The 24,190-nt window shown below is 46.9% G+C and overlaps 1 protein-coding gene across 1 annotated transcript in view; it reads left to right on the top strand.

Moving 5' to 3' along the window:
* The window catches only part of PPP1CC (protein phosphatase 1 catalytic subunit gamma), a 275,755-nt gene that overhangs the window by 224,815 nt on the left and 26,750 nt on the right, over positions 1 to 24,190 (top strand). Inside the window, exon 6 of the mRNA XM_086943027.1 lies at positions 23,165 to 23,299. Within this exon, the coding sequence (XP_086799153.1) occupies positions 23,165 to 23,299 (135 nt within the window). The remainder of the gene's footprint in view (positions 1 to 23,164; positions 23,300 to 24,190) is intronic.

The raw sequence follows: 24,190 nt of genomic DNA, 5'->3' as shown, positions 1-24,190 counted from the left end.
GTGCATCCATTTTGAAATAAACAGATTAATAAAAGCACTCCGGCAAGCAGAGCAAACATCAAGGGAAATCCACCAAACAGGCTGGAAAAAAACGAATGAAAAAATGTCAGGAAGACCCCAAATATAGTTTGGAAGGAAGTTACAACTCCACTACTTACAACTTTAAAAAAGTGAGCCAGCCCTGCGGTCGATAAGGCATTAAAGATAGTGTGAACTAACTCCCCGAAATGCAGGGGAACGTCCGTATTTAATAAAGCATGCACTTCTGTGCGGATGTTTGCCATGTGAAGGACGAATGTTTCACGGGCAGATGTAAGGGCGACTTCTTTTTGGGACAAAAGAGCTTATTCGACTCATCTTGTTAAACTCTGCTTTCAAGGTCTTAATCGACGGCCAGATGGAAACATCCAGTTTCCCATGTGGAGGAGGAAACAGCACATTTTTTACAAGAAACTACACGTTGTGAGATCGTAACAACATATGGAATTCCAGCTAACATCCCACAACAATCTTCATTATTTAAAAGTAAATAACTACAGTTTGCTAGTAATGTGAATGTGGGCGTGATTACTACACAGCTCCCTCCAGTTGGGGGAAGACTCTCCGGTGCTCTGCCCAAATGACGAAACCGTCTAAAGGTTCAAACAAGTTAATACAGAAAGTTCAATCCACAAATTGAAGCGGGTACTCCAATGCTTTAATCCATACTCATTAAATTCATGAGTGGTGAATGATTATTCAAACCATGAATTCAGCAGATATGATCCATGACTAGTATCCTGCAACGTTAACAATCCCAATCCAAATGCATTTCGGGCTGCTGAATAGCCCTTCCTCAGGGGAATGCTCTACAAACATAAAAAAAGAACATGCCTCACTGATGGGTTCATACATCTCAAAAGGTGACTCAACAAGTACATGCTAATCAACCATAAACCATGCGGTGCACTAATGCAAGCACACGTCTCATGATGTATCCTAAGTTTCACCCAATACCAAACAACCAGACGGTAATATATTGTGCTCACGAAGAAGTAAATCAATGAAGTACCAAAATGTGCCAGAACAACATATACAGTGACATGATAGAACTACCCATTACCATGCATGGGTAAAAAAAGACGTCTTGTTAAACGTGAGAGCGCAAAGGAATGTAAACAAACAAAAGTGTCAAAGTGTAAGTAAAATAAAACATGGTAACCAACGGCGATCATATTAGTGAACCCTACGAGGTGCCTGAAAGGATGTCCCTACCGTAAACCCGAGTTTAAGTGATAAGCACGCTCGATCAAAGGTGTAAGCTTAAAGCGCGTAGGCAGCAGTCCACAGAAGCGGTACTTACTCACAACGGTGCACAGTGATTTTCTAAGCGGGACCTGCTCGGAGTCGGTAGACTCGGCGGATATAAAAAGACGAGTGAACGGAGGAGCTACGACACCAACCAAGATGGCCGCATAGTCTCCCGGCTCCGCTGACCTCCGTCCTACGCTCTACTATCCTGTCACCTATCCTGATTTCCTGCCCCGGATCCGTGTGTGTGACCCGATTTGCACTTCGATGATGTGATCCCGGAGTTTCTCCGACATCGTGGAGCGGAGTAACGTCGAGGACCGATTTGAGGCCTAACCCAGCCGAGAAGCCGGGGTCTTGAGTGCTGGCCTAGCCGGGTCCGAGTTGAACAACAACGGACTGTTGAATGCGGTTGGGTCTGGTCTCTGGAACTTTCTGAATTTTGGGATTGTCCTGCTACCATCTGCTGCCTGGTGTTCTATAGGAGGTGACGTGACGAGTGACGCACGGTGCTGTTGCGGGAGTCCAGTTCCGGGGTTCCGGCATTCATATCGCCGGTGCCCCTTGGGTTGGAATCTCCCCGCGCGCTACTGCACGCTAACAGTCTGTCCCTCATGGCTCATTCCTGCTCCGCCTAATCTTCCCCCGGAGAAGGCGCCTCTCTGTGGGGAACACCATGCCAGAGGAAGAATGGAGGCTGACGGAGCAGGCTCAAAGTGGCCCATCATTGCGGACGGTGCTGGAGGCCCTTGTGGCACTACAGGAGACTGTTGAAGCCCAGACCTGCAGCCTGTTGTTGGCGGCGGATGGAATCATAGGACTGAGACCGGATCCTGGCTTGACGCCCGAGACCCGGCGGCCAGCTCGCCTTTCGATTGACGCCCCGGTGGCGTACTTGGACCCGGCGCTGGAAGCTGTATTTGCCCCTATCGCAGTGGAGCTACCTGAAAGTACTGTGTTTGGTGACTCATTTAATCCGTTGGTATCCCCGGTTTTGCAACTGTTGGAACATTTACATGCTGTCCCCACTTCGGATCCTTTTCATCGGTACTGTGAACTGTTTTGGACTGTCGGCCCCCTCCCCCCCCCCCCCCCAGTCGGTCTATCAAGATGGCGGATGGGATAAAGCCTGGCTTCGGAGACAGGGAGGGGCATCGTTGGTACCAGCCGACTACTTTGGGACTTGCCGTTCTTTTTTCATCTGTGGACCCTTGTTCTGCCAACTTCTGTGTACCTTTTGACATTTTGAGGACGGGGCTTTCTTCCCCTGACGGACTCAGCTAATTTAATCGACGGGGCCAAGGCTGAGATTGTTGTCTGGGTTGTTCATTGTGGTACTATGGTTAACGGGATTGTTTTATTGAATTAACGGAGTCCGGGGCGGGGTTGGTTAGGACGGGGGAGAGAGACCGGGAGTGCGTTGAATATAGCCCTCCTCCATTTCCCCTCTTCGGGTGGGGTTTAATTTCTTTTTCCTTTTTTCCCTGTTCCTTCTATATTTTGGGTTTCTGTTCTTGGGCGACAGGCACGCTGCTAGGGGGGTAGGCCGTAGTCATCTGCAGGGGTGCAGGGTGGGGGGCTGGGAGTTTTGTTCTTTGTTTCTATGGCCTTTTTTCCTCTTTCTTTGGCCTTTTCTTTTCTTTTTCCGGGTCAGTGTAGTGGGTTCGTTGTTTGGTCCATCTCTGCTTTCACATCTGTGCCTCAACTCTCGCGATGTTTCGGGGCCACGGGGCGGGCATAAATGTTGGCGCGAACCGTAATAGTACGCTTGTTTATCCGGGTGTCGTCTGCTTTAACGCCACTGATTTACATGAAAACGACTTAACTGTGGACACATTGCTATTTCGCTCGCACCCCCTTCATAGCTTGAGATAATGTTTGGCACCTGATCCTTCTATTATATATTATAAAATGAAACCTTTTGTATCCTGTTCCCAATTTGATATGTCTTCCAACCAATGCGCATTGTGGACATAGCGACTATGCTCCCCAGGAGGCTGGGTCTGAAGTTTTGATCGTAGTATTGTGTTGCAATTGTTTAGCGGCCAGCCCTGGGGGTTGTAGGCCCGTGTCTGTATCTGGTTGAAAATGTCAAATAAAAAAGGTTTTTAAAAAGAGTGAACGAGCGGCGGGTGACTTGAATGGACATGAAAATAAACAACAGACTATGCAACGTGAAAGACGGGAGCGCCATGTTGGAGCGGACAAAGAAACACATGTCTATACTGAACAATACAACACATAAAACAAAATAGAACATGCTCAAGTGTGTCTACCTAAGATAATGAAGATAGAAAACGAGAGAATGTAATGCGGCTAAGGGGAGCAACACACATAGGAACAATAGGCAAATCGGGTGTAACACATGTACAACAGAAAAGAGATGTGTAAAGAAATGATCAGCAAGTGTCCAAAAAAACAGAAGGATGTTTATAAATAACATAGGAATTCCATCCTATCATTTAAACCGTGTGGCTGCATCGTCGCCATGAAGCAGATCCAAAAGTTCTCTCTCTTCAGTAGTGTTTTTGTTGTTGTATGTTGTCACTTGCTCCAATATAAGATATTTTAATTGGGCTACTGTGTGTTTTTGTTCCAGGAAGTGTGCCGCAACAGGAGATTTAGTGTTTCCAGTTCTTATGTTGCTTTTGTGTTCCAACAGTCTCACTCTTATCCTCCTTTCAGTGTGACCAATGTAACATTTCCCGCTGGGACATTTCAGCATATAAATTACTTTGGCCAAATTACATGTGGCGTTAACTCTCAATGTGATAGGTTGACCCTTCATGGGATGATTAGTGACATTACCTGGAATACAATTGTTGCAATTGCTGCAATTATAACAGGGTCGAAGACCTTTGAATGTTTCTGCTGGTTGTTGTTCCTTTGGTTTAGACAAAATTTCCTTCAGATTGCGTCCCCTTGTGTAAGCAAACAACGGTGGTTCTGCAAAGGCTCCCTGAAAGTCAGGTTCCAGACTCAGTAGAGACCAATGTTTAGAGATTATAGTCCTGAAAAGATTGCTCATCACCGAATATTTGGACACGACGACCATCCTAGAGTTTTCAGTCTTAGGTCTAACTTGTAACAGCTCATCATGTTTCATACTGTCACATTGGTTGACTGCCTTTTCCAAAGTCTGTTGAGGGAATCCACGTGATCTGAATCTTTCCACCATTTGAGACATTTCTTCTTGGCATGCACTATCTGAAGAAACTATGCGTTTAACACGCATCAATTGTGAAAGAGGCAAATTTTGTTTTAACCCAGGACGGTGAAAACTTTGGTAGTGTAAAATGGAATTGCGATCGGTCGGTTTACGAAATATGGTGTTCATTTTCCCATTTTCTCGTGAAATTTTGACATCCAAAAAATGTATACACTCCCGGTCTAGGGTCCAGGTAAACTGCACTCGGTCATTGACTTCATTCCATTATTTCAAGAAATCTAGAAGGGTATTCTCAGTACCAGCCCATAACAAAAAAATGTCATAGATGAATCTGAGAGTTTCCCATGTCTTTGCCGCGCAGGTTGAATCAAGATGTGAGACTCTTCGAAAGATTTCATGAACAAATTGGCGTACGACGATGCCGCACAATTTCCCATGGCGGTACCGCACAACTGGTGAAACCATTTGTCAAATATGGAAAAGTAACTATGGTAAAGAGTGAATACCATTAATTCCATCAATAGCACCTGCAAGTTTAAATCCAGATCCGAGTTGGATAGTTCATTTTCCACAGCTATGATCCCAAGATCATGTGGTATAGATGTATACAATGAACTGACGTCCACTGTACACATTACCAGTTCTTGATCTTCCAACAAATCGGAGACCTGTTTCAGTTTGATCAAGAAATCAGTGGTGTCACGAACATGTGACCTCGTCTGTAAAACAAAAGGTTGAAAATATTTATCCAAAAATTTGCCAGTTTCATGGGTGCTCCCTTTTGTTGAGACAATGGGTCTTAATGGCAGTCTTGTGGGGTGCTTGTGCACTTTCGGCAACATATACAACACAGGCGGTTTTGGATTGGATGGTGTTAGATAACGTCTTACTCGATCAGTGATCGTACCATTATCAAAGACCTATGTAAGGATTTTAAGCAAGATGATGGAAAATTCATTTTTGTAGGATCCGATGGTAATGAAGCGTACGTATTAGAATCCGATGTGTGTACTAGTACTTGTTCTTCGTAGCAGGAGGAATCCATAATGACAAGGGCACCCCCCTTGTCAGCAGTTTGACAGACTATTGATGAATCATTTGTGATATTTTGTAGGATGTTCTTTTCTCTTTTGGTCAGATTTTCTCGTTTACACCTGGATTGAAAGGGTAAGGTGGCTATGTCCCGTTTAACCAAACTTCCAAACAGGTCTACAATCTTGTGGCTCACGGGAGTCATGAAAGTACTGTGTGGTCGTAGACCTCGTAACATGTTATCTTGTTCCATGGGTGTGGTTACAACATTTTGAAAGTAGTGTCGTAATCTGATGTTGCGGATTGGTTTAAAAGTACTTACTTCCAGTTCGAGAGTATTGATTCTAGTGGTGGGTACAAAAGACTGACCTTTTTGCAAAACACAAATTTGTTCATCATTCAATTGAGTCTTGGATATGTTAATTACCAGATTATCCTGGCCTGTTATTTCCGTCGTGGACCCTTCTTGGCTTTGGGTTCTTTTTCTGCTTCTGCGGGTTTTGCCCCGTCTGTATCCTGAACTTGGTCTTGGCCCTGGTCTAAAAAATGAACCGCAGTGCTAGAGGTGCTAGGTTGTTGTTGCTCAGCACGAGGTGGATCTTGTCTGTTTGTGTTCTAGTGTCACCATCAGATGATAAGGTTTCATTTTCTGAATAAGGATTATAGGGGCGATTGGGGCGTCGGCGGGCGTACACTTCTGCCCAAGTGTACACCTCGCCGAGCTTGTAATCGATGGTATCCCTTTTATATTTCCTGAACTTGCGTTCCTGTGTCTCACGAATGTTTTTCAAGTTGGGCACGTCTTCTAACATTTAAGCCAGATCTGCGGCATCCATGGCATTGTGAAGCTCCGTACGTAAGCTTTTGATTTCCTGGGCTAAATCTTAAAGTGTTTTGGCTAATTCCTCCACAATGAGGAGAATTAAATCAAGCGAACATTTGTTGAGGATGGCGAACCAACGCTCAAACTTCACGTTCTTGCATAGTAATGGTTTCAAGGGTACCCGTAGGCCCAGAGGGATCCGCTGGGCTCGGTGATACCGCACGAGTGTACAAGCATGCAGTTTTTGGTTGGATTCCTTCTTAAGTAGGTAGAGCAATTGTTTAATGTTACACTCAGCGCTGCGAGTATTGGCGGCAGCAGCTACTTCCTCTTGGATCATCCCATAGATTTTGTCTGCGCCGCCAGCCATAAAGGCGAAGGTGTCAGCCTTGAGTTCAGTCATGTTAGACACCGAATCATAATTCATTTTGTTCTGAGAAAGCGTGCCAAGTCCTAAGGGCAGAAACCAGTGTACTGACAAAGAAAAGAGACAGGACTTGCACAGCGTGGTGAATCCAAAAATTAATCTGAGATGATGGTCTGTGGCAAGCTACCAGGGAAGACGCGGTCTGCAACCATCAGCGTAAGATATATATAAAGACTACTACACAGCTCCCTCCAGTTGGGGGAAGACTCTCCGGTGCTCTGCCCAAATGACAAAACCGTCTAAAGGTTCAAACAAGTTCATACAGAAAGTTCAATCCACAAATTTAAGCGGGTACTCCAATGCTTTAATCCATACTCATTAAATTCATGAGTGGTGAATGATTATTCAAACAATGAATTCAGCAGATATGATCCATGACTAGTATCATGCAACGTTAACCATCCCAATCCCAATGCATTTTGGGCTGCTGAATAGCCCTTCCTCAGGGGAATGCTCTACAAACATAAAGAACATGCCATCACTGATGGGTTCATACATCTCAAAAGGTGACTCAACAAGTACATGCTAATCAACCATAAACCATGCGGTGCACTAATACAAGCACACGTGTCATGATGTATCCTAAGTTTCACCCAATACCAAACAACCAGACGGTAATATATTGTGCTCACGAAGTGAAGTAAATAAATGAAGTACCAAAATGTGCCTGAATAACATACAGTGACATGATAGAACTACCCAGTACCATGCATGGGTAAAAAAAGACGTTGTGTTAAACGTGAGATAGCGCGAAGGAATGTAAACAAACAAGTGTCCAAGTATAAGTAAAATAAAACATGGTAACCAACTGTGATCATTTTAGTGAACCCTACGAGGTGCCTGAAAGGATGTCCCTACCGTAAACCAGAGTTTGAATGATAAACACGCTCGATCAAAGGTGTAAGCTTAAAGCGCGTAGGCAGCAGTCCACAGAAGCGGTTCTTACTCACAACGGTGCACAGTGATTTTCTAAGCGGGACCTGCTCAGTCGGTTGACTCGGCGGATATAAAAAGACTAGTGAACGCGCTGCGGGTGACGTGAATGGACATGAAAATAAACAACGGACTATGCAACGTGAAAGACGGAAGCGCCATGTTGGAGCGGACAAACATAAACACATGTGTATACTGAACAATACAACACATAAAACAAAATCGAACATGCTCAAGTGTGTCTACCTAAGATAATGAAGAAGATAGAAAACGAGAGAATGTAATGCGGCTAAGGGGAGCAACACACATATGAACAATAGGCAAATCGGGTGTAACACATGTACAACAGAGAAGAGATGTGTAAAGAAATGATAAGCAAGTGTCCAAAAAAACAGAAGGTTGTTTATAAATAACATAGGAATTCCATCCTATCATTTAAACCGTGTGGCTGCATCGTGCCCCCCCCCCCCTTCCTGGTTCGTCTGCCTCTTCAAGAGGACCTTCTGTCGCAGCAGCAGGGGGCGGTCCTCCCCCTGAACCTGTCCAGTCTCCACCTCCATGCTTCGAGATTGAGCGGTGACAGTTGAGGCCATTTGACTTGCCTCCTGAAGTCTGTAATATCATTCTGGTGGCCAGGCGGCCCTCCACAAAGACTGTATACGCCTGCAGGTGGAACAGATTTGTGAGATGGTGCACAGCAAAGGCTGTGGATCCTCTCTGCCCCTCTTTCTGAGGTTGTTCTCTTCCTTCTTTCTCTTGCCCAGCAGCGCTCTGCTCTGGGCACTATCCAGGGCAACCTTTCTGCCCTTTCAGCCTTTCTAAGGCTGCCTGATCTTTGTTCAAGTCCCCTATTGTAAATTGTTTTCTGAAGGGCATCACACGTGTATCAAGGCATGCTACTCCTTGGCTAAGAAGGAACCTCCTGTTGGGCTGAGGGCCCATTCCACTCTGGCCACGGCGGCTACTACTGCCCTGGGTCGGGGAGTCTCCTTGCAGGACATTTGTCAGGCAGCTACGTGGGCCTCCCTGCACACGTTCGCAAGACACTACTGCCTGGACAGTCCAGTCCGGAGGGATGGCTTCTTGGGCCGTTCCGTCCTCCAGGACTTTCTGGTGTGATTATTGGTTCGCAGACCCACCACCGGGGTTGGTATTGCTGGGGTATCTATTCTAAGGTAAGGAATCTAATACCTGTTTCTTTCAGATGAACAAGTTACTTACCTTCGGTAACGACATCTGTAAGAAACAGTAGTTAGTTTTAGATTCCTTACCACCCCACCCATCCTCCCCGTTCTGCGAACCGATATCTAGGGTTAAGGTCATCCCCTTTCAGGACCCTAGTTTCAATGGCACCAGTGTTGGTTTTTAACATGGCTCTGCGTTTCTGGCGTGGAGAAGCTGTGTCTAAGATCTGAGTCAGCGCGCGGAGGCGGCGTTTAAGTACTCAGACGTCATCACGACGCCGACTGACTCGGAGCCGCAGACTCATGCCGACGCGCAAGGGTACTGCTCCGCAAAAATTTCACGATCCAGTCTGATGCCTGGGGATATTCTAAGGTAAGGAATCGATTACTAACTACTGTTTCTTACAGATATATCGTTACCGAAGGTAAGTAACTTGTTCTTTAGTAGTTGGTATGATTTTTAAGGAATATTTGTAATTTTCAAAAGTAGATGCTGGCTTCTCTCCTGATTACAGGTGAGTACTTAAGATTTCGGTATTCGGCTGATTTTAGATGAATATTTTAACATTTCAAAACCACTCTTAGAAGAATTTTCAGTCAATGGTTTCCTATGGCAGAAATTTAGATTACTAGCAAACAGATTGATTACTTTTGCGGTACAGTACTGGGCTACAAGGTACATTACTAGCTTCTCTCCTGATCACCAGTGAGTAATTCGAAATTTGTTATTCGGCTGATTTTAGATAATTATTTTAGTTTCAAATCTTAACACTTAAAAGAAATTTCGAGTCAAACCAGTAAATGTTATCCTACGGCAGGAAAGTGAGTCATCGGTTTTCAGGTGAGTACTCGACTGGTGAAGTTAAGGTTCCGGGCATAGACTCAGGGGTCCCCCAGGGTCAGGTAGGTACAGTTGGTACACCCTCAGTGGCTCAGTGGCAGCTGGGTGCAGAGGTAGTTGGGCCCAATGTTATCCAATGAGTGAAAGGGGGCCTCCGGTTGGTTGCTGCTGGCTAGCAGGCCACATGGCTGTGGGAGCTGGGCTCCTGGTAACTTGCTCAGGGCAAATGGGGAAGTAGGATAGGACAAAGGTGGCACTCTGGCGGCTGGGTGCAGAGTGCCTTTGAGCCGTCGGGTGCTCAATGTTCAATGAGGATCTTGAAAAGGGAACAAAGACTGCAGGCTCGGGACGGAGGATCTTCTGGAGCGACCAACACTTTGAGGGGTAAGTTGGGATCTTGGAGGATAGGTAGGCACCCAGGAGTTGGGCACAGGTGGCTGTGGGTCGCCGGGTGCAGGGTTGTCTTTTGAGGTCGGGAAATCTTACCCCCTGCTTCTCGTGGTCTGAGGGGTCCTTTGTCCTGAGGCTGCAGGCATTGCCTGGGTATTCGAGGGTCTTTGGGCACTGGACTTTGGGTCCCAGTCGCTGGGGAGAACGTCCTTGTGGTCCTGGATCACTCTGGCACGGGCTGGGCTCGGCGGGTGCAGAATGGGTTGGTCCAGAGCTTCCTGGCTGGCACCAGGGGTGTTGTTGCAGCAGAGCCTCTGCTGATGGAAGGCCCCAGCTTTAGGAGGGTCAAGGCAGGGAGGTCCTCTGGGTGTTCCAAGCTTGCTGTCCGCAGGAGCTGCCGGGATTAGGCAGGAGCAGGTTCCAGAATCAACAGGCTGATAGGGCTGGGGACAAGTCGTCCTGTTATCAGCTGCACGGCGGGTTTTCTCGATCTTTTCTTATCGGGATCTAAGGAAGGTTCAGTGAGCCCCTACTGAATTTAGGGGCGTTACAGGTAGGGCACCCCCCAGCCTGCTCCACTCCTGTGGGATGGGGCAGGAGCCTAGCTTTGATTGGGCAGGGCTCCCCATCTACAAGATGGCCTGAGCCCGGGGTCGTGCTTCACCTAGTCTCCCCCACCTGAGGGGTGGGGTTGGCACAGGCTGGCACACCCCCTTTCCTGACAGTTTTTCCCGCCAGAGTGGGGGGTCAGGACTTGTGGGGGCCATTTGCTGGGTACAGCAAATGGTCTGGAGAAGCTCAGAGGCGACATGCCTTTGAAGCTTCCCTCTGCCCATCTAGGGGAAGGAGACTTAGCACCTCGCACAGGATGTGCATTGTTGCAGGCCCAGGAGAGCGGCGGCTCTCCACCCAGTGGTCCAGCAACATATCTGCTGTGACCGCCCCATTCAATCCCACACTTGTATCAGTGCGGGTTTAATGTGCTGAGGAGTTTGGTACGAAACTTGTCAGTCTTCAGTGTAGCAATTATGGTGCGGAGGAGTTCGTAATGACAAGCTCCCAGCACCATATACTCTTAATGGCATCACTGCACTTACAGTGCCCAGGAATGGTCCTGGGTACTGTAGGGAAACATGGCTCCTGCACCTGTGCCCACACCTCTGGCATAGGGCACCCAGCTAGAGGGGTTACTGAAGTATGCCAGGGCAGTGGGTTCTGTGGGCATGGCACACAGGGATGTGTGCCATGTTGACTTTTAGTTCTGTACTTAGGCACTCAGCCCGCAAAGGCAGTGTGTGGGTGCCAGGGTACAGGGCTCCTGAGGGTGGCACAATAGGTGCTGCAGCCCTCGGGGCTCTTCTCTGGTCACCATGCCCTGGCTACCTAGGGCACCATTTACTAAGAGATGCCAATTGGTTTTTAGTTTTAACACAGTTTTAGGGAAGGAACACAGGCCCTGGGTACCTGGTTGGCAGGAACCCAGGACATACTCAAAGTACATCTGCAGTTCAAAAAAAGTGGGGGCATACCAATGCAAGAAAGATGGCACTTTCTCACAATTAGTCACCCAAAATATTTATTCCCCCTCCCCTTACGGAAAGAGGCTAGAGAACTTTTTTTTTTTTTGGCGTTCAAACTGCTTTATTGCATAGTATGTACAGTACACTGCTTCAGGCGCCTACAACCCGGAGGCCGGCAGCGTCGTGCGCAAATCAATAAGAAAGCTATAGTTGGAAGAACACAGCCTTGGAACCGGCATCCCGGGGGGCCGGTGGCGTAAAAATAGTGTCATTTGAGGAGCGGCTGGTGCAATGAAGACAGGAAAAAGAGAATAAATTAAGAAAAAAAAACATGTAAAGTAGGATTCACTGCAGTAGAACAGGGTTTTCATTTTTCAGTCCCCAACATTAAACAAAACAGTAAGGTCTTGTAACACATTCAAATGCGGAATTCCAGATTAGTAAGTTAGCATATGGGTCAGTGGTCGTTCACTGCTATACATTAATTCATCAGTAATCACGGTGTTAGGTGTTCGTCTGAGGAATAGGGGTCATGAGCAATATCACAAGGGGTCGCCATGTATGGTGGTAAGGGTGTATGGTATGGGCAGGGTGGTGGAAACTACATAGTGAGCGGGGGCACGGCGGCGAAGTTGCCATATGCAGTATTACATGGTAACCTGAGGTGGAGTTCAGTTCAAGGGGGGTCACCTGTGGAGTAACATGCGGGGGCAGTGTGCTGGGGCAGTAGGAGTGAAGTGTGCATGCGTCAGTGAGCAGAGCCTCCCGGCTCCAACCGATATCAGTTTAGCTGATCATTAACATGCCCTCCCTCCAAATCACTATCACCTGCCTGGGCCAGCAGATAATCGACCAGCGGGCACCAGATATCCTTTGGTCTGGTAGGAATCGGTAGCAATTCAGCAAATGTGAGGTGTTCCTGACAGTAAGTCATCTGTCATCCAATCCTTAAATTTCGGTGCCCTGCCTCGTCCCCAGTGACATGCCACATGCCGCTTTGCTAAGAGCAGCGCAGTATCTATGAATTTCCTGCAGGTTTTTGGGATGTGTGGCGTGTGCCCAAGTAGCGTAAGGAGCGGTTCCACAGCAACGGTAACCTTAGTCATCGCCGAAAGAGCGTCGGTCACCTGTTGCCAGTATGCTTGAACAGGAGGGCACTCCCACGCCAGGTGCAGAAAGCCTGCGTGCTCGGCATGGCGTTCGCACCTGTCATTATCAGCTAGGCGAAATCTGTTTTTTTACTGGTGTATAATAGTCTTTGCAAGAATTTGTAGTGTATCATCTTAAGTCTGCTACTGGCCGATATTCGAGCCGTGAGGGAACAGTAGTGCCATTGGTCATCGGTGAGCGCGGTGGCTAGGTCAGTACTCCAATGTGCCCGAGCGCCCGCCTCAGGCGGTACGACATCCGATCTGAGTTGACGATACAGGCCAGAGACCAGGTGTGTCCCTTCCTGCGAGCTTAATAAGAAATGGAGCGGGAGTAGCAGCTCGGGTTCTACAGGGAACTCGGGTAGGATATCCTTCATCCCCTGACGTAAGCGTATGTAGTAAAATACATCAAGCGGAGTGCGATCCTGGGAGGCAAAGAACTCCATGGATTCGAATTTCTTGTTTACGAATAGATCGCCCCAGGAGGTGATCCGGAGTCGTTCGCAGAGCGACCGAAAGCCTCGTTCCTTCAATAGAGCAAGGTCAGGGTGGAACGTCAATGGTAATTGAGCATACAGAAGACAGCAGGATAGCCTCCTAGCTATGCGGCGCCATGCATCCAGAGTGCAGGAAACAGAAGTATTTGGGGTTTGAATCGACGATTCGGGGCAATGGAGTAGGCCATTAAGCGGAACGGGGTGCACAATCCAGTCCTCCACTGCTAGTTGTGGCATAAAGGGCGTGGGGACCAGCCAGTGATATGCATAATGTGCCTGCGCGTACAGGTAGTAAGCCTCGAAGTCAGGTACGTCAAAGCCTCCAGAGTCGTAAGGCTGAGTCAGCGTGGTCCATTTCAACCGTGGAACCTTTCCTCCCCAGAACAGCCGACTAAGTTCTGATTTTAGGGTTTTAAAGAAGAAAGCACCCGGGTAGTATGGGATATTGAGTAAGAGGTAGAGAAAACTGAGCAGGACCACCATTTTAATAAGGGACCCTCTACCAGCCATGGAAAGCGGCAGGGTAATCCAGCGATCCACTGCAGCCGGAAGTTTGGTGATGGCCACACCATAATTGGAGCGGAGTGTCTCTTTATCTCGCGAGATCTGTATGCAGAGGTATCGCAGATCCGTCCGACACCACTCCAGTGGGTAATCAAGGGGGAAGTCAGTGACCGCATCAGTGAGGGGGAAGAACTGCGATTTGGACCAGTTAATGTGTACCCCGACATCCTCCTGAATAACACAAATTCTCTTAATAGAGGGTTAAGATGAAGGTCGGGGTGCTTGACATAAAGCGTAATGTCATCAGCATACAGTGACACATCAATTTGGTGCTGGAGGCATTGTACCGCATCCTCTCGATGCAGCTGACGTAGCCTACAGGCCAGAGGCTGAACTGCGATCGCAAACAGAAGGGGGGTGGGGGGCGGCAGGACACCCCTGACGTGTACAGCTGCCACCGGAAGGTCTGGATGAATCGTGCGAAGTAGTGAGAACAAGGTACGCAGGTTGTGGGAGGTGGATCGTCCCGAGACAAACCCAGATTGATCAGGCAATACAATTCTGGTCATAAGTAGGGAGTCTAGTGGCCAGGACCTTCGCTAGGATCTTAACATCACAATTTTAAGAGGGACAATGGACGATATGAGCTCCAAGAGCTAGGATCCTTGCCAGGTTTTAGGAGCAAGGTAATGACTACCTCCCGCATGGAGCTAGGGAGGACACAATCAGCGAGCGATTCCTCGTAGACTTCACGGAGGACCGGGGCCATGGTGTCTATGTAAGTTTTATAGAATTCGGCAGGGATGCCATCCAGTCCAGGCGCCTTGCCATTTTTAAGTGACATGATGGCTTCACGGATTTTGTCCAGCTCGAAGGGGGCTGCTAAAAAGGCTCTGTCGCCGTCGCTGAGCCAGCAGAGTGCCACATCTCCCAGAAAGTCTGCATAAGATATATCCGCCGTTGTCAGTGGTGTAAAGGGTGTGGTAGTGTGAGGTGAAGGCATCAAGCAGTGCATCTGTGTCCCTAATCCTGTGTCCTTGGTCATCAGTGAGCTCCAGGATGGCGTTGTGGTCGCATGGAGCGCGTGTTAACATTGCCAGAGCCCTCCTCGGCCTATCTCCCTCGCAATACCTTCTAGCCTGCCAGTGTTTCCCCCTAAATTTTGCCTCCTTGTTAGCCTCATATTTTGAAAATGTGTCCCGGAACTCTGCATGTATATCAGGACTATCATCTTCTACCATTCAAAGCTCCAATGTCCTCAGTTCCCTATGCAGTGTGCGAATAGTGGCCTGGATGTCCCGCAGTACGCCAAAACTTTTAGATATGCAATATCCTCTGATGGTGACTTTGAAGGCCTCCCAGATATGCTCTACCGAGGCCACTGACCCCTTGTTCCTGGGAAAGAAGTCAGCTATTTCCTGCTCTAGATTGGACCGGAACGAGCTGTCTAATAGTGCCTCCGGTTGTAATCTCCACTGCGGCCTAGGGCTATCTCACCCGGGAATGCGTGTGTGCATAAGGACAGGGCTGTGGTCAGAATACGTTCTCGGTAAGTGTGTAACCCTCAGGACCTCTGATGTAATCTCTTTGACGAGAAAGTAGTCCAATCGTGCCCTCCCTCCCTCCTGGTCGGGTGTGGGTATCGCCATATGTCCACCAGTGTGCCCTCAGACCATGCCCTCCAATGCCTCTCATGCCCTAGGTTTGTAGTGACTCGCCCCGTCCGCTCTATCCAGGTGAGGTACTGATGCCAAATCCCCCCCCAAATGTGGCGGGATCTCACGTCCATGATTTTGCCCCAGAGTGTGGTGAAAAAAGAGGGCATGTCTGTTAGGAGCATAACAGTTGATGAACGTGAATGTATCCCGACCCATTCGCCCCCATAGTAGGGCGTAGCGACCCTCTCCATCTGTCGATTCCCCGCACTTCTGGAACGGTACAGTGCGTCTAAGAAGGATGGCAATCCCCCTCGCGTAGTTGGAATAGGAGGAAAATGTACGGAGTCCGGCCCATTTGCCTGCAAAGGTGACCTGCACGTGTGGTGATAAATGAGTTTCCTGTAGCATGGCAACATGAACATTTTGTCTATTAAGATATGCAATAACATCACGAAATTTTTTGGCATTATTAAGCCCTCAAACATTCCATGACATGCAATGTAGTTGTGCATCAGACCCTAAGACCGCCATAGATAATGGAGCAGTAAGACACCCCCCCCCCCCCTCCCCCCCCCCTTGACGGCAATAAAGCTGCATTGAGCAGTCTACTCGGACGACTCAATGTAATATAGCATTTTGCGACCCGAACAACGATTTGATGTGATTCTTACCTCCCCGAAAAGGTCCAGCCCCCCTCCCACTACAGCATCCCAATCATGCCAGCAGCCATCCATTCCCACCCTTACTCCCTCCCCATCACCCCCTCCCTTCAACTTCAACAACTTAAGTTTGCATGGGGAACACCCGAAAGGGAAACAACATAAAAGGCGCACAAACGCTTCGCCCGCTGATGGCCTTGTCACTGTACCGCCCTCGATGGAGGCCAGGGCCGGGAAAGTGGTCCTTGGAGCACATTACCACAGGAGAGAAGAGCCAATGCAGTTCAGCAGTGTATGGGCAGCGTCCCTCGTGCTCACGGTGCAAGGAAATAGTAGTGCAAAGCAACAGGGAGTTCAGTCCATTTGAGTGCATATAATCAATGTTCATCCGCAGCCGAGGTAGGGTCGTCTTCCAAGTCTGCCTCAGCATTACGGTCACCCCTTCAGGCCTTACGGATCGTTTCAGATAGTCTTCAGCTTAGCTTTTTAAGGATTTGTGAAAAAGCGCTGTTTCCCCTGATGTGTGATCCGCAGCTTCGCCGGGTAGAGTAGGGCAAAGTCTAGTTGGGCTTCACGTAACTTCTTCTTGACAGGTATGAACTTGCGCCTCTCCTCCTGCACCAGAGGGGTGAAATCTGGATAGATGGAAAAAGTAATGCCATCGTATTGAAGGGTTCGTTGAATCCGGGCAGCTCAGTGCGACATCACGGTCGCAATAATTCAACAATTGAGCAATGATTGGTCTAGGCGGCAAGCCAGGCTTGGGGACAGGTGCCAATGATCGGTGTGCCCTCTCGATGATAAATTGAGGCGAAACGCGTCCTCCCCAATTGAGCCCTTGAGGAGCTTTTCAACATAGAGTTCCATTCTGCCCGTGTCTGTGGATTCCGGAATGCCCGTGACGCGTATGTTGCGTCGACTACGGGCTTCCAAATCCTCATTCTTTGGTGCTATGACCCTGAGCAGGTTGTCCATGCGGGCCAGTTGCGTGGTGTGAGACGAGGTGAGATCATCATTATCAGAGATGCGCTGTTCCGTAGCCGTGATCCGTTCTTCGTGACTGTACCTTGTGAACCAGGGCATCAAGCCTAGCAGTCATGCCGTCCACTTTTTCCACTACAGTGGCGAACCCCTGCCTCATCTCTTGGAAAAGATGGTGTAGATAGAGTTCCTTAACAGGAGAAGCGACGGCCGTCGAGTTGGCATCACTTGATCCAGGGTCAGCAGGCACTGATTTCGTACCTTTTTTAGCACAGTCGAAGCTGATTTTAGTTTGGCGGTTTTTGGGGCGCACCATCTTGGCCCCCGGTCGTGGTCTCTCTGCCACCCCGCGCCCCACCAATGCAGACCTGCCGAGTTTCGAGTGAGGAATGGTATCGCATCAGCAGCAGGCCCACACCCACGCAGGTAGTCCTCCGCTTATATACTCGGCGCAATCCAAAGTTGGGTGTGAGTTCCCCAGCGATCGGCAGTCGCACCACAGGGGGGCTCAGGCCAACAGCCGTAATCTGTGCCGCCAAGGCACCTGCAGAAGGTGGGCAACGGCAAACTTAAGCAGTAGTGTCATGCCATAGAAACGCTTTTAGGTAGGTCTGATGCCAGCGCTGCCTTGCGAGGGCACAGCCCACGAGTCCGTGGCAAAGGAGTAGGTTAGCAGCAAGCTCTGCCGCCGATGCGGTACGAAAGAGCAATGTGGTCCATGTAGGAGTCAGTCCCAAGTCTAACAGGCCGCAGCAGTAGGCACAGGATAAGCGGTGGAGCCACAGGAGCACAGACCACTGCGTAAATCGGAAGGCGTGCAGGCCCGGGGCCCGCGCCGACAACACCCGCAGCTGGAATATCGAGGAAACTTTTCTCCACCCGGCCTCTGGTCGCTAGTCAATACTCGGGAAGGCAGTAGCTGCCGCTAGGGTAAAGCTCTTCTAGCCTCGATCAACACCGTGGTAGGGGCAGCATATATACGACACCCCCGATGCAGTCGGGGACCGCGGCAACGATCCCAGCATCCACTCACTAACAGTTTCGCCCCGAGGGCCGAGCAGGAATGGATCCGCCAAGTGTGGGTCTAGCTCGTAGGCGTAGTCCTCATGAAAGGGCAAGTAGCCAATGATGTCCGCAGTTCGAGCCGGAGTCAGGGCAGGCGTTGCACGGACGCAGAGATCGCAAGCGCGGGCTGGGCCTACCGCCTCGTGGCAAGCCGCTGCCTCGCGTAGTTCCCAGTGGCCGACCTGCTCTACCCGCAGCCTCCAGAGGCAACGCCGGCCAATGTTCAATTGGGGATTACACCGGCTCCGATGTCGTCAGCGGTCCAAGGTTTTGGCCAAGTGTAGCGGATGACCCACCGCATCAGATGGTAGGCGAAACAGAAGTTTTATTCAACTGTAGTAAAGGATAATTGTAGGATAAAGGGCCAAGGAGCTGGAGCTACTCAGTTAGGCAGCCATTCCGCGTGCGCGCCCTCTAGCGCCCCAAAGAGGCTAGAAAACTTGACGTTTGTGATAGGCTTATTTTCTCTTCCAGGTGTGCCGTGCAATCTCTAAACACTTGTGATCACCCACTTCTCCCATGTCTTGCGAAACTGTGCCCTTTTCCACCTCCCTCCTTTCTGGAGGAAACCCGGAATGCTATTGTTCCATTGGTTCAAGATGGGCGCCAAGCTATTTAACTGATCATCAGCTGTAGTATGGATACCACTGCTTCTGTTGGGCATGCTATGGCCTCTTCTGTAGCTCTACATCTGCATGCATGGTTGCACAGCCTCTGAGAACCTGGAAGTAAGCAAAATACTTTAACATGCCTTTTGATGGCACCTCCATTTTTTGCGTTTATGCAAAATGATTTAAACCAGTTCAGATGGTCATGGTGACACGGAGTCTAAACTCTGTTGTACTAGGGTTGTCATGGACCATTTATTTCCCCTGGTTTAGGCTCTTACCAATCTTCATAGGGCGGAGTACTTCTCCCCCCTTCCAGGATGTGGTGTTTCAGTTTGCAGGTGCTGTTCTCAATAATGCGATCAGTGACTGATTTAGTTTCTAGCCATCTGGAACATATATCACTCTGCGGCCTCGTGTGGAGCCTATTAGTACAGCTTTTTTGCCACTTTATTATTTTTTCTCCTCCTACCAGAGTACCGGCAGGTATTTTGTTTGTTGTGCAGATGTACTATAGCCTTGTTCCCCGCTCTTATTCCTGGGGCGTGTACCCCTCATACTCCGAACCCCAGTTTGTCTATTGTATCCGTTAGGCTTATTGACAGTTTCTCAAGTTTCCATGGAGCGTTGGTCAGGTTTCTTACCCATTTCTCATGCTTCTATGAGTTGGACAATGTGTGATTGTCAAAGTAGACTGTTTTTTAGTTTCTGATTAATGAAAAAGGAAATGATGCACTCCTTTGTCATCCAAGGTGTTTCCATTTACTCTTAAAAGGTGCGTGCGTTCCTGGAGTGAGTGCCTTGCCCAATTGGCACTATTAGTTCTAACCCAGACAAAATGTGGGGCAGCACTTTGCCCCACTCCCAGCCGCATTGCAATGCGCTACATTTTTCACGCTACTTTATAGAAGTGTTCCACAAGTAGTCAATTTGTTCTAATTTTCAAAGTGCGAACGTCTTCTTTCAACCATTTAATCCAATTCACACAGACCTGCTTATGCCATTTCCCAAGCTTCTTATGTAACTGTAGTGCCCAACCGGGCCTCATACGGAAACACGAAGGATGCATTGTTCGTTCCAGGCAGTGTTTATTAAAAAACCCGATGCATTTCAGGCTGAAGCCCATCTTCAGGGGTAACTATAGGTAACAATAAAATAATTACTATTTGCATGTTATACATTTAAATGTAAACAGTATATCAATGTCATCAATGGCTTATACATTTTTTAAACATGTTGCTCGATTCATTACCTCCTTACAAATATTCTGTGCCACGATCAATTGCATCTGTGTTCAACCTATATATTAACTTAAATACTACTTCCCTCCTTCTGAGAAATGATTTTATCAATAATCGCTATGTGGCTTCTGTTATTTTCATGCTTCTCTTTCATCCCTCCCTTCTACAATCTTCCCTTCTTACCATTAACTTTCTCCTTAAGTTTTGACATCACTTTATTCTATTTTTCAATTTAGTCTGCAATGATTCCTACCTGCCGTGGTGTTTTAAAAACCCAGTCCTCGTCCTCTATCTCACATCTTCTGAAGCTCATTTTCCATGCCTTTACTTCCCCCTGTTATAATCGAATCAAACTTCTTTTCCTCCCCTCGATTGAGTTACGTAGTTAACTACTGCATTCTACCTCACCTCTCCTTTAACTACTAGAATAATTTAGTTCTTACAAGACTCATCGGTCCACCTTTTTGAGCCATTGCACAAATGTGAACTACAATTTCTCACCAGGAAGCTAGCCTTCCTTATTGCCATCACATCTCTATGATGAGTGGTTGAGCTTCAGACACTAACTATACAAAAACTATTTTTGCAAATACACCAAAACAAAGTGGTTCTTAGGACTAACCCCAAATTTTTACAAAGTAGTCTCTGCCTTTCACGTCAACCAGTGAGTTACTTTCATTCTTCCCTTAACCAGATTCAGTGGCAGAGCATGCTCTTAACACATTAGATGTTAAAAGAGCATTACTACACTACATAGAAAGGACAAAACCCTTTAGGAAAACCAAATAAATTTTTGTTGCTTTTGCTCTACCACATAAAGGCATTCCCATATCAAAAGCGGTTATTGCACAGTGGATAGTTATGTGTATTCAAATATGCTACATTAAAGCGAAGTGCACATTAACAATTCTCCCTAGAGCACACTCTACACGCAAACTAGGGGTTTCTGTGGCATTCTTAGGGAATATACCCCTAGATGACCTCTGTAGGGCTGCAACATTGTCTACACCACACTCACAGAAAACTATTGTGTGGATGTGTTAGCAAGACAGCAAGCTAGTGTTGGCCAGGCAGTTTTACAAACACCATTTCAAACTACTGCAAGCATAGGATCTACAGCTCATATGCCTCGAACGGAAAAAGCAACTTAGCCAGTATGGATATGTTCTTGGTATATGGAACTGTAGAATCATATGCGCCCACCTGCCTCCCCGGGTACCTTTCCCTGTTACAGTACCATCTTACTTGGATACAATATACATAGGCATCTTTTTACTGCTCTTACTAACTCCATCACCCTTAACGCCAAAAAAACCTAAGGATGGAGCCGATGCCCATGCGCGCCATCACCAAAAGGAGTCACCTACCTCGTGACTAGGGGTGGGCGGAATTTGCGAAATTTACTTTCGCAAACTATCGCGACATTGCGCAAAATCTCCAAGCATGCGGAACTTTTGCCAAGATACGGAGATTGCTTTTCCCGCCCGTTTGTGATGTTTTTGCGTGCTCGCGGGGAAATATACCTCTTACTTGCCTATGCGATTAGCTAATGGGAGCAGCCATCTTGCTCACGATGGTCATTTCCTCTTCTGGGTCGAATGGCGTGTTCGCGATCTCAAACTTGCGCAGGATAGCGTGACCGGTTACCAACAATCCAACATCTCGTGGCGCACACGAACGGATAGGAAAACTGATAGGAAAACTCGCCAGCGAATGCAGGGACCCGGTAAGTCGCGAGCGCATGAACGCTTTTTTAAAGCATGAACAAAAAACCATCCGTTTCATGGCAGATTGCGAAAGTTTTTACATTTTCGCGCTCTCCGCATGCATACTGGGTAAGTAGCAATTTCCTTAGTTTTCATTTAGGGTTTCTGTATTGTATATACAATTAGCTGAAAGTAAAAAACAAAACCCCTCGAATATTCTTTTCAGCCATGTTTCTGCCACTGCCACCACATGGCTAAAAGGAACAAAATATTCTGTAGTCTTGTTTTCCCACGTTCAATTACCAGCTTATAAAATGCAGAAACCTTAAACGAAAAATAAACACAAGTTCAGCTAATCTGATGGAAATGCATTCTTTTAAATGAGGGCCCCATGTTAGTTTGTTTTTTTACCAATTCAAATGCATTTAAATGAAGAAACCCTGAAAATGTTCCAAGTTGCGCTTTCGGGCAATCTTCATTTACAAGTACTTGGTGAGCCATTTGGCTACTATGTTTAATCACATCACTGCTTGGCACCTAATAGGACATATAGATATTTGAAGTACCTTATCCTAGTAGATATTTAATGAATCTTCTCTAAACACTGATGTATTAATATGGACTACTGAAAACCCCCAGCCGGACTAGACCTGTTCAAGTATGTGAGTCGGTAAAATATACCAAAACTTCCATTATGAATCTTGATTTGCAGATGCAGGATGACAATGATTGCGCTAGTATGGAATAGATAATGCTGATTTCTGATCTTCTCGGCGATCCAGTGCATGCTAGGGATGGTTATCCACATCCTGAAACCTAAGCTTGGAGGTCTTCTCCAAAAATCTTGGATTGGGATGTTAAATAGTTTTCACTGAAGCTTTGATTCTAAAGGTTCCGAACAGTGCAGGCTCTAGCACCCTTAGTTTGTGTGCCCACAGTGCAGTTTGTAGGTTGCAGCTACTACTCATTTTGCTGGTGCTTTGATGGAAGTAGTAGCTAGTCCTGCAGAGAATCAAAATGTCTACCTGCAGTTGTTGAAAATTAGCACTTTAACAGCCATTTTTGTAGTTAAAACAGAAAACATTGCAGACTCAGCCAAACCAGTTGCAAATTAAGAAGTGACAACTTATAGAATTGCTATTCAATTTTCTTCTTGCTCTAGTCTTAATGTTTATAGAATTGAAAGTCATTTTTCTTTGCTAACGCCCCCTGCTCTTATCGAAATCAAAGTTCAGCATTTTCTTAAACTTCAATCTCCCTTTCCCCGGTCCTGTTCCAAATCTTACTGATTTCTACTCTGATGTGTAGAAGCCATGCAGTCCTGTATAAGGCTTTAATATCCAGTTGAGTGTATTTTACGACCAATGTGCATATAGATAAGTTTATGGTGTTCATTAAAAAAACCTTTTTACTTTTGTTTACCCTGACTTGTTTCACTTATACTTGTCCTGAAGGTTATTTATGGAAAGTCTGTTTGTCCTTTAGGTTGTTGAAGATGGATATGAGTTCTTTGCAAAGAGACAGCTGGTAACCTTATTCTCAGCACCTAACTACTGTGGTGAATTTGATAATGCAGGTGCCATGATGAGTGTGGATGAAACCTTGATGTGCTCATTTCAGGTATGCAAGTTTACATATTGGTTAAATGTTCTGATCTAAAGACATTTTGATTCACCCAATCAAAATGAAAATATACAATATCAGCTAGGTAAACTCCGTCACTGCACCACCCAATGTAGTCAACTGTGTTCCATAACACCAGTATTGCCCTCTTGAAATGGCAAGTTGCAATAATGGTCATAAATCCTATATTACAATACTCAAGCATTGAGTCGATACATAGTTAATTAAGTATCCAGTCAATTGAGTGGTTCCTCCCAAAGATATTTATAGTCCAATATTTGAATGCTTGTTTTTTTTACTGAAATTAAAAAACATTCAAATAATATTAGACTATAAATCTGTGAAGAGAGTGTTCTCAATTGATTTGATGCCTAACTAACGCTTTATGATTATGCATTGACTCTCATCGCTTGTGTATTGATTTACCCAATCCAACTTGGATCAAGATTTGAGCTGGTCTTTCATGAATGAATCCAACTTTGAGTGTGCATGACGTGCACATGTAAACTCAAATATTTTGTACATGTTGGATTGAATTGAAGATTTTATTGTAGCAATTGCAGAATATTGGACTACAGCGAAGATGCATGGACATTTTTAAATGTTGATACTGGTTTATAACCGTAACTATGTTCATGGTACAAGTAGATATACATGCTGTGTGTATACTCCTTTGTAAAACAACGGTCCCATGCATAGGAAATATGTGAGACAATGAATATAGACTAAATCAATTCTATATTTGGAGCGACATGTCCAGCCGAACAGAGGTCTTCAATTTTTTACTTAATTGAAAGTTTTATACAAAAAGGAATACCTTCAACAAATCATCAGTGTGGGGCACAAGCCTGTACCCAAACACAGATCAGTACAGAAGGTTGACAGAAG

The sequence above is a fragment of the Lissotriton vulgaris genome, chromosome 11, assembly GCF_964263255.1.
Source record: "Lissotriton vulgaris chromosome 11, aLisVul1.2, whole genome shotgun sequence".
NCBI classification, from domain to species: Eukaryota; Metazoa; Chordata; class Amphibia; order Caudata; family Salamandridae; genus Lissotriton; species Lissotriton vulgaris.
The sequence above is the reverse complement of the archived record's forward strand: the minus strand, read 5'-3'. Positions and strand labels throughout refer to the sequence as shown.